General features: G+C 31.6%; 1 protein-coding gene across 4 annotated transcripts; it reads right to left on the bottom strand.

The window, feature by feature from the left end:
- Window positions 1-758: 758 nt before the first annotated feature.
- LOC112758439 (phospholipase A1 PLIP1, chloroplastic) lies at window positions 759-5,834 on the bottom strand. Of its 4 annotated transcripts, XM_025807114.3 has the most exons (7): window positions 5,614-5,834; window positions 5,418-5,490; window positions 2,772-3,504; window positions 2,126-2,647; window positions 1,956-2,015; window positions 1,453-1,869; window positions 759-1,363 (listed from the first exon to the last, which is right to left on the bottom strand). In XM_025807114.3, exons 3-7 carry the CDS (start codon window positions 3,435-3,437, stop codon window positions 941-943), a joined length of 2,088 nt encoding a protein of 695 aa, XP_025662899.1. In that variant the 5' UTR covers window positions 3,438-3,504; window positions 5,418-5,490; window positions 5,614-5,834; the 3' UTR covers window positions 759-940. The 4 variants fall into 4 exon arrangements, with proteins under 4 accessions (XP_025662899.1, XP_025662901.1, XP_072076125.1 ...); XM_025807116.3 differs by lacking the exon at window positions 5,418-5,490; XM_072220024.1 differs by lacking the exon at window positions 5,614-5,834 and having other exon boundaries at window positions 5,418-5,590.
- Window positions 5,835-20,111: the final 14,277 nt, after the last annotated feature.

Raw genomic sequence — 20,111 nt, 5'->3', positions numbered from 1 at the left:
GTGCTTAAAGTTTTTTTTTTTTTTAGTCCACGGTATTTCCAACTAATAGATTGTTGCTTTTACGAGACGAAAATTCAAATGTTCGACACTAAGTTATGTTAAGATTACAAATTGAGAAAATTTTTATCAAAAAAAAAAAAAAGTTTTTAATGCATTTGCTTTGCATTTATTACCAAAAGAAAAGACCTTTAAAAACTTCCACTAATAAGAATTTTATCGTGTGACCTAAAAAAAATACATGCATTATTTAAGTTAACAGAAAAGGCCAAATTCTGAAAAAAAAAATGAGTTCTGGTCGTCTTCACAAAATATTCTTCACAAAATATTCTCTATGATTTATGTGGTAGCAAGCAAATAAGGTTGTGTAGTTGTTATATGAGCTGATCGTTAAATATTTTGACTAAACTGTCTAATATAATATGAATTAACATTTTAGCTATTATCCTATTGTTCGTATCTAAAAGATCTTGTTCTTTTGAACATAAAAAAATAAAGAAGCTATGCAAGTGCCGGAAATACTATATTTTTTTTTGTGAATAACAGCTTAGAGAGAATGTTTTAAAAGGACAAGCAGTTTGATATTGCCAATAGAAGCTTTTGGTTCGCATGAGTGAGACTGATAAGGCCATTAGGGGACCTTGATGCACATATTACGATTTAGAATTTAGGATTTAGTCGACTGAGTTTCTCTATATCATATCATATCATTGAATAGTTTTCATGCCATCCACTATTCTCTTGCTCTTATACACCAAAGATGAGAAAAATCAACGGAAATATCTTATTTTACTTTCTACAGAGAATTATTTTCCGTTCACAGTGTTAGTCAGAGATGTTGTAGCAGAATCTCGTTAGATGTCTAGAAATGTACATTAACACGCCATGATGTCTACACTAATTATTTTCCATGACTTATTCAATAACTAGTAGATATCTTAAATTAGACCCCTGTCACTATCTCCTTTGTCATCAAATTACACCTCTCCAAGTTCTGTTCATGGTTCCATGAGTGTGGAGATGGTGTAGTCAGCAATGGCCAAAGCTCATTAATCCTCTGCTTCCTCATTTGGCGGACGATATTCTTCGAATGCTGTCTCAACACTCCATTGACAACTTTGAGGTAGTTGCTGGAGTCATGGTCCCTTAGAATTGTGCCTTCTGAACCATATGCTGTTGGATCACTAAGTGTCTCAATGGGGTGTGGTTGATTGAGAAAAGTTCTAAGAACACTTGGAGTGTATCCACATCTAGCACTGTCCAAGGCATAGAAGGCACTTCCTGAAGGTAGCAAAGGATGAGGAGGAGATGTTCTCTCATCAGGTTGGAGAATGAATATTTTACCCAATGGTGAGTACAACAACTTCTGAGAATTCCAGAGAAAACAAATGGTTAGTATGATTGAACAGTTTAGTCCTTCATAATTTTCACCATGAGTCTATGATTGATGCTTACATTTTTTATGAGACAAGGATGCGAGCGAAACGTGCTGTTTAGGCGCTTAAGGACAAGGGCTACATGGTTAGGATAGTTGCATGAGAAGGCCCTGGGAACTATATCTCTATGCATCATTACACAATGGATATGGCTCTCATCCAATCCTAGATGATCAAGCAATTTATGGCCTCCACAGAATACAAAAGGCGACCCAAAAGTCACGACCGGTCGAAGAGTTGAGGGACTGACAACCTTCCTGCTCAAAAGCATCAAATGAACCAGAAGAGAGAGACTTCCCCCAAGGGAATGTCCAGTGAATTGAAGCTTAGCGCGATCTCCATGTCTCTTCAAGTGAGCCTTTATTTCTGGCAAAAATTGCTCATATATTCCTTTTGCTGCTTCATAAATTCCTCTATGAACAAGTACATCTGTGTCCTGTGTAAAAGAGTAGTACTTTACTATGAGTGCTTTGGTACTTTTCTTGCAAAATAACATCTGAAACTAAGGACTCTTATTCTTACCTCAAATTTGGTTGGCTCAAAGAAAAGGTTTGCTTGCCAAGATGCCAACGAGTCTGAACCCTACAACATAAATTAAAGAAAAGAAATGTTTAAAGTTAGGCTTCAAATTTGAAGATTGTGTAGCATAATGACATAACTTGTGTATCAAGAATAACTAAGGTGACTGTTACCTGAATTACAAAGTATCTAGTGTAAGTGTTGGAATCATCACATATAAACCATTCACAAGGTGAGGAATGAAGTGACTGAAGATCCTTGGCTGCTTCTTGCTTCTCCTTCTCACAAGCAGCTACCACAGCCGTCATTGTTGATGCTGCAACATAAGCTGCAACCTCTGATGTATAAGCCCGGGAAGCGCCTTCCGCCTCAAATCCTTCTGAATTTTCCCTTCCATTAGAATCCAGAATGTCACTCTGCGGCTGCTGTCGCTTGGCAGTAAGGGACAAGAGGTCCTTAGCGCGCAATTGGACATAAGAGGCGGCCGAGGTAGCAATATCATAAGCAAGCCGGATTTGATGCCTCTCTTTGTTATCTTTTCCTTTTTCTGATCCATCTTGAGAGGCTACAGAGTCATTGATAGGTATGCGAGTCGAGTCCTTATCCAATCTCTCTTTCAACTTTTCCACTTCAGCTTTCTTCTCTAAAGAAGATGTTATGAATTGAAGGCTGTAGTATCTTCTCAAGTCCTTAGCCTGCAAATCATTTAGTAAGTGTCATTTATTTGTCTTCAACTTTATTTACACATATACATGCAAATCAAGAGCAAGAAACAGATCTAAAATCTTATTACTAAATCACCATACAGCTTGTGCTTACCTTGATTTCTGGAATCACATAAGCCATGTTGCATAGGAAAGCAAGCTTAGAGTATAATTTGGTATCAGACCATGACACTTGAGACAGAAATTTTGTGAACGAGTCGTGATCATAAGTCCCTTCTTGACCATCTTCTACATAATCCACCACACAACCTTCATCACAGTCACATTCATCATTACTATTATTGTCACATATCATATCCGGATCCATCTCCTCTTTTGGTATTCTATTTCTCCAATTTTTCTTAATCTCCATAAGCCTCTCTATCCAATTAGTCCTGTTTATTTTCTCATCTTCACCACATTCCACAGCACTTTCCTCAAAATGTGAGCTGTGATCCTTCTCCCCCATATTCATTTCCTTGCTTGTTTCCGGATCAAACAAGAAAGACCGCAGCGAATTCGGTAAAATGGAGCCTGAAAATTGAAATGGCGAGATCCCCATTGACTTGTTGCTCTTTTGCTTTGGCTGCAGAGATGTAGCTTGTATGGGATTGACAGCACAACACAGGTGGGTATCAGAATAAGACCTCTGCATAATGGAACGTGTGGAAAGTTCTATGCCGGAACTTGATCGGCGAAGACCGTTATGCTTTGTTGTTCTTATGTCCATTGTGGCAGATGAAGCCGGAGAAGTAGCCATGCCAACTGCACTAAAGGCCATGACTTTTTGGTTATTTCTTTATGTCAGTGAGTAAGGTCCTTCTTCTTCACTCACTCTACTTGGTTCTCTGCAAATTACAACTCATCAGTACCTCAAAATCTTTTTATACAATTCATTTTTTGTCCTTGGAACAAGTCTGATGCATGTATATAGATTTTATAAGTGCAAAAAGAAAAAAAAAAGAACAAGTTTCTTGTTTCCAACGACAGTAAAATTCAATCAATGAACGCAACTAAAAGACTAAGGAATAGACAAATATTGCATACTAGTGCCAATGCTAGGAGACATTTATTGTTTACATAGTTAATTTCGAGATTGTTGCAAATTTATGAAGCATTCAAAGTAAAAGACATGGCTTGCTCGTTAAATTCGAAATTAAGAATTGAAAAATTCACTACCTATGTGTGTGTCGCATGTGGCTATAAAGGTATCAGTTATGAGAACTGAGCAGTTTATGGAATTAGAAGAACACAAAGAAAAGCATTGTAATTAGTAGGAGGGATAAAGAAAAAGGGAGCAAGAAATGCTACAATTGGTTTCTTTCTTTGGAAAGAGAAAGGACATGGCTTGTTAATTTATTTAGTAAATGTTACGTCTGAGATTCTGGATTCATTTTCTTGGAATTGTCGCATATATATTAAAAAGATCTAACTTTCAAGTTTCGACCGACATGTTAGGAGGGGGAAATGCGAAAAAGACTCGTTCCAACCTAGAAAGTTACCATAAAACAGCACCAAACTACATAAATATCAATGAAAATAAAAGCACTACAGATGAATTGGTGCCTCGAAATTTCCGAAGTAATATTTACAATACAACGTATTCCTCTAGGGTTAGGCTGAGTTCTCAACAAAATTAAATGAATAAATAAACAAACTAATTTGTTAACTTTCACCCTTTTTAAAAAATAAGTAATATTAATTAACAATCAGAAAATAATGAAATAAAAAAGAGAGTAAGTATGGGAGTGAGAAAAAAAGTGTTGATATTATCACCTTCATTTTTTTAGTTTTTAAATTATTTTGACATCAAGTTGATATTTGTTGGACATTATTACTACAACAATATTTTTGGACGAGAAATGTTAGAACATTGTCAGAATTTATTGTTTTTGGCCAATAGTTAGTCATCAATATTTAAAGGTGTGGACTAAAAGTATGCTGTTAGATTGATGAAGTAAAGCAATTGAACGATAGTTAAAAATACTTAGCCAAAAACAACATATTTTGTTGGCCCTTGAGTATTCTTCTTTTCGAACAACTAAAAAACAGTCCGTTAACTTATGTTAGAGCAATTATAGTGTGAGCTTTATTCATTTTTTGGTTAACTTTATTTAATTGCTTTTTGGAAATCACAAAGTGTTTTAGAAGTTACTATTAATTAAACTAACTTTTAAGCTTAAACTAGAAAGTATCTACAAAAGTTACCATTTAAATGCAATGCAGTCATCAGTTACAGGGTTCGGGCAAAGAATCAAGCAAAATTTACGCCGCAAGAAGTGCCCAAAAATAAATGGCAACGAGTTATTACTTATTAGTAAAGCACTTTTTAATTCTAAAATTTTTGCATGCTTATTTGCAATATTTGGAAAACCAATTCCTAGTTTCCTAATTCCTACAGATTCGGTACAGAGCAAATTTGATATATATTAGCCAATTTTTTCTTTAGTAATAGGAAAATGATATGACCTTATTAGATAATAATTTAAAAATAATAATAATGAGCAGCAATTTTTTCCAAAAGAAAGCTAGCAGCATTAACAATGAATAAAGGCAGTTTTTTTTTACTCTTAAGGAGAATGTGCACACATGCATGAACCGATGAAAGAGACCCAAACAATAAACTCGAATAAAAATTAAAGCTGTGAAAGAGAACTTGATTGAAACCTTGAAATGGCAAGCAAATTATTGATATACAATATAAAATGAGAATGAGAGCTTTCAAATAAAGTGAAAGTGTGGGGGTAGATATAATAAGTACCTGATCTGGAACCTTAAGCAACCTGATTTCAGCAATGTTAGACACTTTTTTTATGGTTAATCAATTCATGCAACTGAACCGCAAACATAAACACAACCAACAAAGCAACATTATACAAAAATAACAAAAAATTATAAAAGCTAAAGAATAAGAAAATGTATGTATGCATGTATATGCATATGCGTATATGACATACCAAAGAGGGAAGGAAGCAGTGTATGATGTAGAAGCTCCCACAATGGTGGCTACAGATGGAAATCTTGCCTTATTATTATTATTATTATTATATTACCATTATTAATATATTAAACACTCAAAATTACGGCTCTTTTATATAGCAAAGAAAAATGAAAATAATTGGTTTCGTAATTGTTTTTGGTGATCCTTCTCTCTTTCTCTCTGTATCTATAATTTTATAACTATAATATGGAATCTCTATTGCATAATATATACAGAAACAGAAGAGTAGGAGGAAGGAGAGCAGAAATGAGCATGGAGAATCACCTCACGTGCGACATGTTATATGGACTAAACTACCCTTCTCATTTTTCCAAAAGTTGGAGCTTGGTTATTTATTTGTTTCTACTTAATGTGAGCATGGATGTTAAAAACAAGAGTAAATGCCCTTTTTTTATCCCTAATCATTTGATAGATTTTGCACTCCTTAATAAATATAAAAACTCAAATTGATTTCTATCTATTTTGATATATGTACGTTTTAGTTTTTGTAATCGGTTTCGAATAGGAGTAGGTCACTTGCTGACCTTGGCCATTTTCTTCATTATTGTAAGGACAAGTTACTGATACATCAGCAAGTGATCTGTTCGAAATCAGTTGCAGAAATTAGAACGTACATATATTAAAGTAGATAGGAACCGATTTGGGTTTTTATATTTATTAGGGGGTACGAAGTCCATCGATCAAATGGTTAGAGCGGGAAATGACATTTACTCTAAAAACAACAACCGTATTAGATATACGCTAAAATCAAATATTAAAATTAGTCATTAATATAAAATATATATTAAAATATATTAAAAAAATTTAAATTATATATGTTAGAATATAATTAGGATCAATTAGAATTATTTAATGATAAATTATATATACTTGGCCTCCGAAAAAAGTGATTTGTTTGGCATTAACTTCAGAAAATGAGCTTAAGAATATTTTTGAATTACAACGTATGTCCCTTCCCTCTACTCTAAATGGTTTTTGGAATCCCCCATCTATTGGTACTTTCAAGATTAATTGTGATGCTAGTTATCTTGGTTTGGGTGATAGTGTTGGTTTTACTTATGTTATTAGAGATTGTAATGAGAGTTGACAAAGGGGGTATTTGGAAATGATTGAGAGTAATAGTATTCTTCAAGGAGAATTGTTTGCTATTTGGAGAGGATATCTCTTAAATTGGGATGTGAGTCAATGAGATGTTATTTGTGTGACGAATTGTGTGGAAGCATTTAATCTTGTTACTAATCACCAAGATTGTTTTGGGTTTATTGATCCATTGGTACTCAAAATAAGAGATATCATGCATTGGAATTGGCGTGTTGACTTTCGTTTGATTATGAGAGATGCAAACACTGTGGCAGATACTATAGCAAAGATGGCGATGAAGTTACAACTTTCTCATGTAAAGCTTCCTTTGGGAGGAGTTTAAGAGTAGTCTTAAAAAGGACGGTCCTTCTATTTAAGCAGATCACTTGTTTTGTTTTTCTTTGTTTAGTTTATTTCAGTCACAAAAAAAATTAGAATTATTTAGTATATCTGAATATTTATTATAAAATATTACGTCTTTATTATTACGATTCTCTTAGCACCTATAAATACCATTTTATATTGTATCATTTTAGACAACTTGATTACACTCAATAATATACAAATCCTTCATCTAGTTTAGTCTCTTGTTTCTAACAAATATAATTAGGATAATTAGAATTATTTAGTATATCTGAATATTTATTATAGAATATTACGTCTTTATTATTATGATTCTCTTAACACCTATAAATACCCTTTTTTATTATATCATTTCAGACAACTTGATTACACTCAATAATACACAAATCCTTCCTCCAGTTTAGTCTTTTGTGTTTTCTCCCTGAGAATAAGTAAGTAGTGAATGAGCTAATCGATTAGATGAGAAAGTATCAAAGCATTGACAAAAGAGAAGAAAAAAAATAGCACGGAAGAAAAGTATGAAAAGTACGGTGATTTCACCCGAAGAAAAACAACATATCTTCTTCGAGGAGAATACCATGACTCTGATACTATATTAGAAACAAGAGACTAAACTGGAGGAAGGATTTCTATATTATTAAGTGTAATCAAGTTGTCTAAAATGATACAATATAAAAGAATATTTATAGATGCTAAGAGAATCATAATAATAAAAACGCAATATTTTATAATAAACATTTAAATATATTAAATAATTCTAATTGATCCTAATTATATTCTAACAATATATATTTATATAAATACATAATTATTAATTTTAGTATCTAATTTTAATATGCACATGATATTTTTATAAAACAATACATATTATTGGAAATAACAGATATAGTAGGTTTTGGATTTTATTTTTTCATAATTTTATTAAAAAATAATTAACCTTATTAACAAATTATTTTTATACTTGAATAATTAATATAAAATATAATAAATAAAGAATTAAAATTTATTTAATTAATAAAGAATATTTAAAAATAAGTCTAATCTAACAAGTAATACTAAAATTGAAATTTTAATATCGAAGAGGAATGAACTCAAATTATGTATAAAAGAATTTGATTTCAATTTTAAAAAGCCATGGATTATTGTACTTTAATCTTCACAAAGATGATATAGCATTTTCAAACATAATTAGTTTTTTCTTTAAATAATTAGTAAATTGATCATAGGACTCTAAATTATTCTAACTAGTATAATTGCAACCAAATTTAGGGCTTAACAAAACTAATCTTAAAATAGAAAATTAAAAGAGTGTATGCCTAAGCGTTTCTTATTAAATAAAGAGTGTTGTATTTTTTGTTAATTAAAATATTTTAGTTTTTTATTTATTATTTTTTATATCAAAAGTTTATATTTAAAATGTAGGAGTTAAAATTCAAAATTTAGGATGTAGAATTTAGAATATGTTTTTTTAATAATAAATTAATCTTTAAGAAAATTATATTTCTTATTTTTTTTGGAAGTGCATTAACATTGACTAATTAAGAGTGGAATGCTATTAAAAAAAGAATATTAAATGATTAACGTTTTTAGTTTATATTTAAATAAATAATAACCAACTCTTAATAAACATTGAAGTCTAATTTTTTTTCTTTTAAAAAAATTGAAAAATGAAGTCAAGCTTGTTATCAGTTTTTCATGCAAAACATAAATGCCTTTATTGTTAGAAAATAGAAATTTTGTAAGTGACATTTTCGTCATATCATATGATTAATGGGATGACAGTTCTGATATTTGTATTGATTTGCCACCCTGCAGCACATGCAGGCACATATTCATATATCTGTTCATAATCATACCATCTGTAAAGATCAAAATAAAATAATGATAAATATAGCAGTAATGATTATTATAATTGGTGTTGTTTGTTGCAGCAAAGGCCAAATGTGCGGTTGCATGAAGCTGGGTCTACGTTAAGCAGCACCTGTATACTTTAAGGTGTTCTATTAAAAAAAAAATAAATTATTAATGTTTTTACTTTATATTTAAATAAATAATAACCAACTCTTATTGAACTATTGAAGTTTAATATTTTTTCTTTAAAAAAAATAAAAAATGAAGTTGTTATCAGTTTTTCACTCAAAGTATAAATAATTTATAATAGGTTTAATTTATTATATATTTTTATATAATTCAAGTATTATTATTATTATTTGTGAATATTTTATATTTAAAATAAAATTTATTTATTTATTTATCTAACTTATACTTTTATTTTTATTATTATGTTATTGTTGATTTTTTAAAATTTATTATTGTTATCTAAATTTTTTTATTTAGATTATTTTTTATTAGTTTAATGTTGATAATAATTAATTATAATAAAAATATATAAAGAGTACGTAAAAAGTACATAAAATTAATTATAAAATATATATTTTTTATTTTCAGTTTTCATTCATTTAAAACTTTTAAAATGAGAAAAACTAATTTTGTTTTGTAGACAACCATGATTCACATTCATTGTCATCCAAAAAATACTTAAAAATGTGTCACAAGATCAAAATTCAAATTAAAAAAAAAAAAAAAACTCAACAGAAATCCTGCCATTAAATAACGGATCAATTTCAGATGTTTTATTTTTTCCATTTACAACTTCCTTCAAAAGATGTGGCTTTCGACTTACCTTGCCAAAGCCATTACAAGTCATTTTGCCCTTCAAGAATTTTGTACGATGTAGTATTCTTTAAGGTGATTTATATGATACAGAGGTAGCTTCAGGTTGACATGTAGCAAAAAAGACAAGGAATGGATTTTCTAAGTCACAAAGCAGAAGGAGATGGCTCTGCAGTTGAGTCACGCAGCGCATGAAAGATCCGTTAGAAGAATGAGAGCACGTCGTTAGTGGGTGGAAAACAATTCTGTTTGTTTCGTTGGGTTTCCATTTGGGCCTGAAAGGCCTTGACAAAACAAAAAGAAAGCGGTGCCTATTCAAGACAACGTTGTTAGGAGAATGTACCCACTATCCACTATCCACAAAAAAAATCTTGTCATTGTTTTAATGTTAAAATTTCTTTTTGTACCTATTATTTATTATTTCTATTACTCATCTATTATTTTATTTATAATTTATTCTATTATATAAAAATCTGATTTCTATACTTAACAATGGAGTTGATATAACATATTTTAGAAGATATTTTTTAATTTAATTATTTTAACTCATTAAATATAATTTATTATAATGACTTAATTATATTAACTAATTAATTTGATTAAATATTTAAATATTAATATAATTTATTATACTTTATATTAATTAATTAATTATACTACATTAATTATAATTTTTATATTGTTTAATTGATTTATATATATATATATATATATATATATATATATATATATATATATAAGGAAATAGAAATCAGTGCTATAATAACATTAAAATATAATAATATATAAGAAAATAATCAAAGCTGTTTAATTATAATAATATAGAATATATATGAATTAAATATATTCTAACATGTATGAAAATAATCATTAAATATATTCTAACATGTAAAATAAACATCAAGGCTAAAATAGGAAATAAATACAAGTATAAAATAGGAAAGTTTAAAATTTATAATTAATCCAAGAATATAAATTTATATATAAAAAAATAATTACGGGTATAAAATAGGAAAATTTAAAATCTATAATTAATATAATTTATGAGTTAGATAATATTTTAATTTGTTTAATTTTGTTTTGTTTTATATAAAAAATTAATTCAAATAGAATCACAACAAAAAAAATTTTAAAAGTATAATTAAAGGTGACAACACTATCTAAATCTGCAAGTACTTATTCTGTTCTTACTCTATTGGAGACGGATAATTATCCACCTTATACAAGAAAGAAGAGAGAATTTTTAACAGACAGGACGGGATCGAATTTAGGTAAGTTCCGGTATATATAATATATATAAATTTATATACTTTTTTTTAATATATAATATAAGAGTAAAATTTAAATATAGCCAAGAGTAAAAAATACTGCTATGAATTCATAAAAAATATGAAATTGGAGTTGTTGTACTAGAATCAAAGTACGTTAATATTGGGGTAAAAAATAAAAATAAGCTAAGGGAGAAAATAATTTATGTGAATAAGCCAAAACGAAAATTGCTTCATGAATCTACCAATGCACGTTTATATGTAATTCGAATCAGATTGGTTCGAACTCCATTTATACATAATTCGAACCAGCTTGGTTCGAATTACACACAAACACACGCACACACATAATTCGAACCAGTTTGGTTCGAATTACACACACAATAATTCATGGTATAATTCGAATTATACTGTTAAAAAATAATAAAATATATTTTTTAACAGCATAATTCGAATTATACCATGAATTATTGTGTGTGTAATTCGAACCAAGCTGGTTCGAATTATGTATAAATGGAGTTCGAACCAAGCTGGTTCGAATTACATATAAACGTGCATTGGTGGATTCATGAAGCAATTTTCGTTTTGGCTTATTCACGTAAATTATTTTCTCCCTTGGCTTATTTTTGTTTTTTACCTTTAATATTGTATATTATGTAGTTAATTTGAAGATATTTTAAAAAAAAGAAGTATTTTTGCTTGGAAGATTAGTGCAAAAAAATTAATTTTTATTTTTAAAATTAAAAAATTAATTTTAATGTTTTTTAGTTAAATACGCATGAAACAATTTTTTTTGTTAGACCTTAAATAAAATTTTCAATAAAGGAAGATTTATCTAAATAATGATAGTAAAAAAAAAGTTAATTAAAATTATAATATATATATATATATATAAACACAAAAATTAATGTTTTAAGTGATATTTAAATACATAATTTCATTTATTTGGCACTGAATTAGTAGTTAAATATTTATTACGAAGATAATAACATTTTTTGGAATAATTATTTGACTTTATTTTGGCATTATCAGGGTTTTATTTTTAAATAATTGAATCGCTACTTTAGTATTAACCATTATTGAAGATAGTAAATATTTATAGTTTAAAATTATAGTTAATATAGTGCATTTTGAATTATATTTTTTATAATTGGTAAAAAGTTTAAAATAATTAAAAAAATTTAAATAAAATTGGATAGTTAATTTTTTTTATTTGAAATCTTTTATTAATTATATAAATGTTAGGTATAAAAGTGAATTTTAATCAAATAGACTAAAATAAATATTATTTAAATTTTATAGGAAAAAAATATATTATTTAATAATCATGTTAGATGTACATTAAAATTAGTTACCAATATAAAATATATGTTGAAATATAAAATACATATTAAAAATGAGTTAAATAATACATATATTTATATATAAATATATAATGACTAATTTTAATGACTGATTTTAGTGTATAAATAATATTTTTTATTATTTAAATATCTTACAAGAGAGAAGCATTATTTTCTCTTTGTTAAAACTTTTTTGAATTTGACTTTTTTAAAAACATGTTACTTGCTTAAAATAAAGTAACGTTTTTTTTTTTAAATAAAAGTATAATAATTAAAAAAAAAACAAAAATCTTGATAAAAAAATATTCAAAATTACATATGATCATAGAAGATATCATATGTAAGACAAGTCTTATTTAACATACTTATTAGTTCAAATGTTAGTGTTTTATCTATTTCTAAATTCTAGTTTTCTTTTATAATTGAAATAATCAAAATATTTTTCTTTAAAGTTTAGACTACACTATTAAAAAGAAAAGAAAAAATCCTGTTCCACTGTTTGCAGGTTTAAACTCTTTCGTTGTATCCCTTCCCCTGCTGCGTTGAGAAAGAAAAACCAGCGAAGGGTTGAAGAATAATGATTTTCCGTTGTTTATGCCTAGCCAACTAGCCAAGCCATCAATTTCCTGCGATAGCGCTCCGTGGCAAGCTGCTCCACAACACACGTGTTGCAAGGAAAGCTTCCCTACGGGAATTTCTGTAAATTTAGATCTGTACTGTAGTGCGCACCTTCTTTCAATACATTTTCAACTATCTTGGTAGTACGCCGAACTATTAAACTCACGTGTTTATTTGTCAAATTTTTAATATGCAATAGTTTACTTGGACTATCATACATGTTTTTAGGGGCTAATTCTACGAATTCGAATTCAGTGTTGAGATCATTTTAGTAAATATTGACTGATTTTTCACCTCTTTCTACGTATTTTTCACAGACACTGGTTTAAAGATTTCAAATTTAAATCTAGAATGTCTATTAATTGTGTTAAGCGAAAAAAAAAGAAAAAGTAAAAGTTAAGAGAGAGAGAAAAATTGATTTTTTTATTTTAAAAATTTTAAATAAATAAAAACAAAAAATTAAAAATAATATATTTTATAGTTAATTTTATGTACTCCTTACGTATTCTTATTATAATTAAGGTTCTGAGAACCAGACCAGTTATCAAACCGTTCTAGTAACTGGTTTATTAGTTTGTTAGTTTAACCAGTTTAACCAGTAGTTCAACTAAAAAAACCGTTTCAAAATAAAATAATAAATAAATTATAATTAAACACCCTAAAATATAATTATAGTCTAATATAAATCTTAAAAGATCAAAAGTACATCAGCAACCCTACAACAGAACCAGTATATTATCAAACAGCAACAATGAAACAGCAACACATTATAAAACACTAAAACAGCAATACCAATACATTATCAAAACACTAAAACAGCAACACCAGTACATTAGCAACATCATTCAGCAAGACAGTGATGACACTAAACTAAACACTAAAAACAGCAAAATTAGTATATTATATTACATATCAAGAGTTCAAAATAGAGCATTCAGTAACAAGGATTAGCATTAGCAAGGAAGTGATGACACTAAATTAAACAGAGCATTAGCAAGGCAGTGATGAGTGATGACACTAAAAACAACAAAATCAGTACATTATACAACATATCAAAAGTTCAAAATCCAATAACCAAGCATTAGCATTAGCATTAACAAGACACTAAATTAAATAGACAAATTATTTTTTTAATAAATAAAGAGAGCAACTAATTACGGAAGAAAAAAAGAACATAAATATATGATTACATGAAATGAAATGAGGAAACAATTGAACTGGTAAGAAGAAATTGTGATAGATGAGTGATTTTTGAAAGAGAAAAGAGTGAATAGTAGCAGATCAGGCTACATTGATTTGCAGTGCATAAGTTAAAATCTTAAAATATTTTTCAAATTTAAAATCAGAGATATTCATAAACTCAAGTCTGCAGGTTCCATTAATAAAAATTGAACAGATATTATTTGTTGGTAAAGCTCCTTCTATGGTTGGCTCATAACTATCAGATTCTGGAAACATTACTTCCTGCTTCAAGATTTCAAGATGCCAGCAATCAACATCTTCAGAGATACTAAACATATAGAAACCAAAAATCAAATAGTCATTAAAAAATAACATGAAAAATAGCAAAAACATGAAAAACAGCAACTCAAAAAACAAATAGCACAAGAAAAAAATAGCAACAATCAAAGAACAATAAAAATAAATATAACAGTGAACAAACATCACCAATCAAAACCATCAACAACAAACAGCAACAATCAACAACAACAATAAACACAACACTGAATAGTTAAATAAAAAAATACATCTGAACAACAAAAACAGTTATATAATTACTATAAAATAAAATAATCTAAGTGTTCACTCTTTTTTATTTTACTCATTTTACTTTTTGCTTTATTTTTTAAATATTTTATTTTTTAATCATATTCTATAATGTTTCTCGGACTTTTTATAATTGAATTATATTTAAATTTATTAAATTAAATTGGATTAGTATATGTCTTTATTGTGATTAAAATAGATTTGGCACATGTTATCTAATCATAATTTATGTGATTATATATGTTGTATTTTTTACTCTCTTTTAATCCAACCTTACCAACTCATTACTCGTTTAGTACTTATCTTAATTTCTTCCTTACTCATTTTGTTTTTTCTTTTTTCTTTTTATCATGTTCTTTAATGGTTTAACCGTCTAACCTTTATTAGCTAAGTCTATGGTGTATGTGCAAAAATCATGCTATGAACAGCTAGGTCCATAGATCCAACTTCGTGCATTATCTACTTTTAATTTGGCCCAATGTTTAAAACAAACAATTCATATCATTAGAACTTTAATAATAACAGATAATCTTATATTTAAAAGATTAAAGAACTAAAATTCTGTAGAATTTGAAAAAAAAATAGACATAACAAATACCAATGTCACTGAAAAGATTTAAACTAGTAGGGATGGCAACATCATCCAAACTTACGGGTACCCATCCTGTCTCTATCCGTTCGGGATGGGTAATTACCTGCCCCGCACTGGGGCGGATTTTTAGTGGGACAGGTTCTTGAGCGAGGTATGACCGGGCCGAATTTAGGTACTACCCGCCCTTACCTGCCTCAATATATATATATATATATAATATGTGTAATATATGTAAAATAATTAGTAAAATAATTGATAATATTGTATCATATTTAAAATTTTACTTTAATTTATGCTATATATGTGATGATGGTTATATAAATTTTGAAATTTAATTTTATTTATTAGATTTTAATAATTATAGGGGCGGAGCGGGTATCCGCAGGGACGGGTTAGGGTTCAACCATTTACTACCCGCGGGTAGAAGCAAGGCGGGTTTTATGTGAGTTATTGTAAGGCGGGCGGGGTTGGGTAGAGCAAAAACCCGCCCCTACCTGCCTCGTTGCCACCCCCTATAAACCAGGTTAATTTCATGATAGATGTGAATTTTTAGTTCAAATAATTTGAATTAACATTTTAGTTCAAATAATTTGAATTAACATTTTCTCTTTATCACGACTTGCTATCATTCGTTTGAATTGGCTCTTGGCCTAAAAATTAATATTATCTTCTTATTATAACAAAAAGATTATACACCAAGAACTCCCTGTTCTTGAGAAGATAAGCTCCCGGATCAGAACAGTTAGCCTAAGCTGCCGGTAGTGTAACTAAGGCAAGGAATCAACCTTTCATTATTTCTGGAGTGCGTAGAGTCAAAGGAGGTTTGACAAGCTACAAATATGCTAACCCTCAAATCAACCAAATGGTGGTTGAAATTGGAAGAGAAATTGAGAAAAGAAGGTTGTTTGCAGTAAACATTACTTGCTAGATTTGAAAAACTCGAAACGATTTCATCTTTCAAGGTCGAAGAATCCTGCCCTAAGAGACATGGAGGACAGGAGAAGATGTGTGTGTGTGTGTGAGAGAGAGAGAGAGAGAGAGAGAGAGAGAGAGAGAGAGAGAGAGAATCATATGAGATTGAGAGGCAAGTTGTCTTTGTGGGGGAAGCTAAATACAGAAGAGTATTCGAGGTGAAAGACATGAACAAGATTCCTCAACGAGGTGACCCTCGAAGTGCTATGGTTTGTCAATTGCCAGAAGATAGAGGAAAGACTAAGAAAATCACAGTTACTTCCAACAAGGATTTGGTGAAGGATAAAACAGTTCAAGATCCACATGGCAATGGGTGGACGAAGAATGTGGAAGTAACGGTGGTGAAAAAAAACTTGGACTGGCTGCAGAAAAGACTGGTTGGGGGAACGACGAAGGCTATTGACTTCAGAGCGCTGAAGGAATCAGTTGCGAAGAATTTTCCTCAAGTTATCCAGGTGCGCGAAATGGGTGCGTATAAAGCATTGTTGACCTTTGACAATCTCTTGAATGCAGAAGAGGCTTACACCTTCAATATGAATAGCCTTCTGCAGTTGTTCCATAGTGTATGGAAGTGGGACGAGTCGGAGAGAAGTGAAACTCGGAGGGTGTGCCTAGAGTGCTTTGGGGTTCCATTACATGCATGGTCTGTGGATACTTTCAGGTTAATAGGAAGTCAATAGGCTGAGGTGGTTGGCTATGATAACGTGACAGAATCGTGCATCTCCTTTAGTTTTGGCCGTGTACAAATTGATACCTGTGTGATGGACATGATCAAAGAATGGGTCCATATCACAATAGGCAATAGTGGCCTTCATATATTGGTAAAAGAGGTAAGATGTGAAGCATATGGAGGGAATGTTAAGATAGAAATGATGAGGGATGGTAAGGGTAGTTGTGAACACCAGAGAAACATATATACAAAGTTCTGTGCTGTTGTAGCTATAACATCACCAAGGCCAACAAATTCGACAGGCAGTGCAGATCAGGCAGTGGAAGTGGTTATTGAGGTGCTGCGAGAGGAGGATGAAGATGAGGCTAGATTGGTAAATTCAGAAATAATTTTGAATGAGTGGAGTTATGAAAATTTAAGACACAATCAATTAAAATTGGTAACTTATCAATCTAATAAAGGTGATATTGAAGGCATAGCAGATTTTGTAGGATATGAGGTAAGTAATGAAGTGGCTTCTAAGCTGACGATTCCCTGAGATTATGGTTTTAAACCTAATGGGCTAGGCAGGGGAGAAATAAGGCATGATGTAATTGAACCTACAAGGGGGCCCCTCAACAAATATAGGTGCTGTTGTAATAAAGTATTGGGCCTTGAAAGGCAAAGGCCTGAAGCAACTAAGCACGCTAGAGGAGGGGACGTCCATCATGGGCCTGCCTTGGAGCGCTCGAGTCGGGTCTATGCCGGGCCGATGTTGAAGCCAGCGGGTTGGGAAAATGTACACCAGCAGGGTTTCGCTTCACCAGCCAAGGAAGCCTCTACGCCTGGGGATCTGTGAGAGTTGGGGGCTACGGTCTCTAGGGTTGGAGCAGCATGATACATCGACCAGATCACAAGATGGGGACGGTTGTTGGGAGACCGGGGTTGGAGTAAACTGGAGAGAAGGAGGATGAACTGGCCAGGGAAGCGCGGCGGTGGTGACGGCGCATGTGTGCCAGCTAGAAGACATCCCTATCTCCCTTTGTGTTGATCCGGTATTGGCTCGGGTTGGCGGGCATAATGAGACTCGAAGAAGGACACGCGTGGTGGAGGCGGGAGGAGGCAGCTTAGCAATTCATGATAAAGGGGCTAACGAGCTACCAGGAGCTATGGGCGCAGAAGACAATGCTAAGGAAGGAAACGTGATATTGATGAACACAATGGTGAAGATGATGAAGAGTTTAGGAAGTATGGGCTGGGTATGAAAGCTTGTGTTGATAGAAATTTAGCAGTGCCTAATGACGAAGATGGATATGACGAAGACTAGGACAACTTGGAGGACGTAGCACATGCCAATGATGATGAAGCCAGTGACAATGAGGGTTTCACATTGGAGGAGCATCTTTCAGAAAACAAAAGAACTTGGGAACTAGCAACGGAGTTAGGAGCAATGTTGTATAACGAAGAAGATGACATTATAGTGATCCTTCAACAGTAGAACAAAGAAATTGCTCTAAAAAAAGGTTGGCGAAACAAAAGGCAAAAGTGAGGCGGAGCATACCCAAAACTCATAAAAATGTGTGCAATAATTTATTGAAATGATTTTTAGTTCTTGGAATATCAGGGGGTTGAGGGGTGACGGAAAGCTGAGGATGATAAAGGACCTGAAAAGAAAATTTAGATTAAACATGTTAGGCTTGGTGGGGACTAAAAGATAGTTAGTGACTAAATTTGATATACCAAAAATTTGGGAAAATAGTTGTGCGGGGTGGGACTTTGTTGAATCTAATGGTGCATCTTGTGGGTTGCTGTTAATATGGAATGATGAATTTTTTAAAATAAGAAATAGCCACAAAGGGGAAAGATGGTTGTGTGTTGAAGGGGAGCTATTGAAGTATAATTTTAATTGTGCTTTAATTTTGGTGTATGGTGCGCATGTTAGAGATGAGAAGCTTGTTGTATAAGAGGAGTTGAATTACATAGCTGGGTTATGCCAGGTCCCCTGTTCTTTCATAGGGAACTTTAATGAGATTGTATAGGTGGAAGAAAGACGGGACACTGATAGCTTTCCCTTGTCAGCTAAAGACTTCAAGAATTGGATACATGACATGGGTGTGGTGGACTTGCCGATTACTGACTACAAGTTTACATGGTTCAGAGGTCGATCATGCAGCTGTATTGATAGGGTTCTGGTTAGCCTGGAATGGCTGGAAAAGTTTCCAGAGACTCGGATACGAGGTGGTCCTAGGGATTTTTCTGACCATTGTCCAATTATAGTGGAAGATAGGAGGCAGAGCGATGGGCTGAGGCCGTTTAGAAGTCTTGATTCGTATTTTATACATGAAGATTTTCTGAGAATGGTTAAGGAGGAATGGAGAGGCCTAGGTGAGGCGCAATTCACAGATAAATTGAAGGCTATGACAGTTCCTCTGGGAAGATGGCATAAAGATAACTTTGGTGACATGGACAAGAAAATCATGAAGTTTGAGGAAGAGATAAAGAAGATTGATGACATGGTGGGTGATGGTGTTTATGATGGAACAGTGGAGGCAAGAAGAAAGGCGCTTGTGACTTGCTGTGAGAAATGGTATGTAAGAAAAGAACTACATTGGAAGCAGATGTCGCACTCTAGACATGCGAAGGACATTGATAAGAACACGATGCATTTCCACAACTTAGCCTCTGCGGGAAGGAGAAACAATAGGATTGATGCGCTACTCATTAATGAAAGGTTGATAAAGAATCAAGCTAGGATTAAGATTGAGATTAGAGATTTTTACAAGAATTTGTATCATCAGGAAGAGCCTCCTTTGGTGGGGTTTAGGGACGGTTTGGTGGAAATGATTGGTGAAGAGGATGCTTTGGCTTTGGAGGTGCAACTGACTCCTGAGGAGATTAAAGAAGCAGTGTGGGATTGCGAATCATCCAAGGCTTCAGAAAGTGATGGGTACAACATGAACTTTATAAAGTGGTGTTGGGTTGAAATTGGCTCTGAATTTACGGTGGCGGTGATGGATTTCTTCCTGACTTCCAAGCTACCGGCGGATGCGAATTTCACTTGGGTGGCATTGGCCCCTAAGTTTACTGGTGCAAAGGAAATCAAAGACCTGAGACCGATCAATATGGTAG

The sequence above is a fragment of the Arachis hypogaea genome, chromosome 16 (genome assembly GCF_003086295.3).
Source record: "Arachis hypogaea cultivar Tifrunner chromosome 16, arahy.Tifrunner.gnm2.J5K5, whole genome shotgun sequence".
Taxonomy (NCBI): domain Eukaryota; kingdom Viridiplantae; phylum Streptophyta; class Magnoliopsida; order Fabales; family Fabaceae; genus Arachis; species Arachis hypogaea.
Note: the sequence above shows the minus strand (reverse complement) of the source record. Positions and strands in the feature narration are given on the sequence as shown.